Source organism: Atta cephalotes (assembly GCF_000143395.1).
Source record: "Atta cephalotes unplaced genomic scaffold scaffold00005, whole genome shotgun sequence".
Taxonomy (NCBI): Eukaryota; Metazoa; Arthropoda; class Insecta; order Hymenoptera; family Formicidae; genus Atta; species Atta cephalotes.
The window spans coordinates 314217-317576 of record NW_012130069.1 but is presented as its reverse complement, the minus strand read 5'-3'; the positions used below and the strand labels follow the sequence as shown (position 1 = coordinate 317576).

At 25.8% G+C, this 3360-nt stretch overlaps 1 protein-coding gene across 1 annotated transcript in view; it reads left to right on the top strand.

Annotated features, from left to right (window-relative positions):
• The window catches only part of LOC105626218 (cytochrome P450 4C1-like), a 19471-nt gene that overhangs the window by 4998 nt on the left and 11113 nt on the right, over window positions 1-3360 (top strand). The window contains exons 3-5 of the mRNA XM_012207524.1: window positions 314-404; window positions 2684-2878; window positions 3308-3359. Of these exons, the coding sequence (XP_012062914.1) occupies window positions 314-404; window positions 2684-2878; window positions 3308-3359 (338 nt within the window). The remainder of the gene's footprint in view (window positions 1-313; window positions 405-2683; window positions 2879-3307; window position 3360) is intronic.

Sequence of the window (3360 nt, the reverse complement as noted above, 5' to 3'; positions counted from 1 at the left end):
ACTTATATAAATAATTAGTACTATATATCGCGACACACACACACACACACACACACACACACACACACACACACACACACACACACAATCTCGCAATGATGATTTTTTGTTGTGATATCGCTATTCTATAAAATATATTATATATTAAAATATTATATATAAAAATATATATAAAAATATATAAATATATATAATAATTTGTGCTAAAATTTAGTGGTCCGTTTTTTTGCGGATGAATGTATATTAAAAATAAAAAATTTTTTATATTATTTCTTTGAATATTATTGGATTATATTTTTTTCGAACATTATAGCATATTTTACCTAGCACTGTAAATATCACAAAAGGAGATTTCTATGATATGCTGAAACCTTGGTTGGGCAATGGACTTTTGACATCTACAGGTAAACGTACAATAAACTGCATATTTATTTTTCTCACTTATTTATTAGGACTGGGCATGTATTCGAAATACTTTTATTTACAAAACGGTATTGGTAAGACAATTTTATTTTGTATTTTGTGTTTGTTCGGACTACATAAAATATTTTGTATTTTGTAATTTATGGGAGCATATAAAAATATTTTGTATCTTATATTTTAGTATTAATAACAAACGATTATGAAAGTATTTTGTATTTTATATTTTAAATACTAACATTGATAATCAACCTTATACTTGAATTACAAAATATAAAAATGTTTCAATTTTTTGATGTTAAATACAAAATACGTAATACTTTTATAATCCGTTAAAATAAAAAATACAAAATATGCTTGTACTGCAAATATAGTATGTTTTAAATCAAAGTATTTCAAATACATGTCCTGATATTTATTACATATTTATTTTTCTCTTACATTTAGATTTTATTAAAAATAAATAGCAAATTGTTTCAGGACTGGGCATGTATTTGGAATACTTTTATTTTAAAAAAGGTATTTGTATTACAATTATATTTTATATTTTGTGCTTTAAGGAGCGCATAAAAATATTCTGTATTTTGTATTATACGAAATATATTAAAATATTTTAAATTTTGAATTTCAAATACTTGACAATCAATTATCTTAATCTTCAATTATCTTAATCTTATCTTAATCTATTATTTGAATTATGGTATACAAAAAATGATAAATATTCACATTTTAGAGCAAACTTCTCCGATGGCCTTGACCTTAAAATATGTTATCAAAATCATGAGCCTGAGTAATCTCCAACAAGTTTATTCGGCTAAACAAAGAAAATTAGAAAAAATTTATTTATTAGAGAAAAAATTTATTAGAGAAAATTAGAATAAATTCTTATTTCTGTATCTATATATAATATTAGAGACTATTCCATATCTTTCTTGCTTACGTAACTTTTTACGCAAACGATTTTCATACTATCTCTCCTCTTAGAGACACATGACTTTTCATGTATTGAGAATTCTATCCTATCTCGCCAAGTTGCTGCGCCCCTGAAGCAGAGGTGGGATGAGATAGGAGTCGCTTCGCATGTAAGTCGTATACCTCTCAATCGAGGAAAGATGCGATGAAAGTTGCTTCGCATAGATAGTAAAATATATTTTAATGCAGAAAATTTTTGTTTTGTATATGTAGTGAAAAAAAATCATTTTTAAACTTTTCTTCTTAATAACTTTTTAACAAATAAACAAGCGACAACTAAAATTGAAGGTTACTCAGAGACATGATCTAGACAACAAGATCTATGTCAAGATCAAGGTCATCAGAGAGGTTTCCCCTAAAGTAAACATTTATCCAAAAAATTTTCAATATTTCAATTTTAAATACAAAATACATAATACTTTCATATGCTTCGTTAAAATACGAAAAACAAAATACACTTGTATTGCAAATAATATGTTTTAAATAAAAATATTTCAAATACATGTCTAACCCTTGGCTTATTTTTATCATGTACGCTACTTTAATATATAATCATTCATGAAAAGATTGAAAATTGAGTCACTTTTTTTCGAGACAGGTTCAATTAGAGAGTTTGACTGTATAGTTAATTTGATTATTTATGTTGCTCACGTGCTAGAAAATTGTGCAGTGTTTCACGAACTTTTTTCTTATTTATATCGTTAATATCCAGTATCAACATGTAAAGAAAATAGAATATCAAAAACAAAAACGATAAAAAAAATATCTATTTTTTTTAATTGACAAGGAAACATTCCCAAGTGTAAATCTCTAAAGAATAAAAGCGAACCTATATAAATTTGTTGTAACAGATATATTAGGTGTAGTAAAAAGAAATCCATTATTTTTGAATGGAAAAATAATACAATTTCTTTTTACTACACCTAATATAATGAATAGTAACTAATAAGAGCAAAATTCATCATTTACCATATATAAGCTTATATACATATATAAGCTATCGATATAAACTATATTTTCGATATAAGCAAAAATATATATCAAATATATTTAAATTTTTACGTATAATTAACGATTCTATTTTATTAATTCTTGCTTTTTAGCAAAATAAAATTTTTTTGATCGCCGAAATTATTTCAAAATTTATAAATTACAATAGAAATAATGGAATTTACACGTGCAAGTATTTCCTTGTGAATTAAAAAGTATTCTTTTGTAAAAGTCTCTCTTTATTTTTTGCGATATTTATACAATTTTATTTTTATATGTGTATCACATTTTAATGCTTCAGGTGAACAATGGTTCCACGATAGAAAACTCATCGGGCCAACGTTCCATTTTAGTGTATTAGATCAATTTGCTATGATTGTGTTTGAAAAAGCAGAGATTCTGACAAAGTGTCTCCAAAAAGAGATAGAAAAGGATCCAGGAAAAGCCGTTAATATTTTCCCTTTTATTATCAATGTTGCTCTCGATATTATCTGCGGTAATGTGTCATGTTTTTAATTACAATGTATATAATTATAATATTTTGTGAGAAAATACGTTTTATTTATTGATATAGTCATTTTATGCAGCAAACTTTATCAATTAATTTACGAATAATAAAAAAATATATAAACGATAAAGATTTGCAGGTCATCGCCGTGCTTTATTAGGGTGAGGAGCGAACTGATACTATATCTAGTATTAGTATTAGTGCGCTCCTCGCCCTGATAAAGTGAACGTTGGACGCAATGTTCACGAAACGTTAGCATTAGCAACGGCGAACAAAACACGGCGATTACTTGTAAACTTTCTAACATTCTTAAAAATAATAGCCATGAAAAATCGTTATATAAAGGGTAATTTTAATTGTATTATTATAAACAATATGACAAAAGGATTTATCAATAATATTAGTTATTGTCTACAGAAACAGCAATGGGTGTGGATATACATGCTCAAGAAGTTGTAACCAAATATACA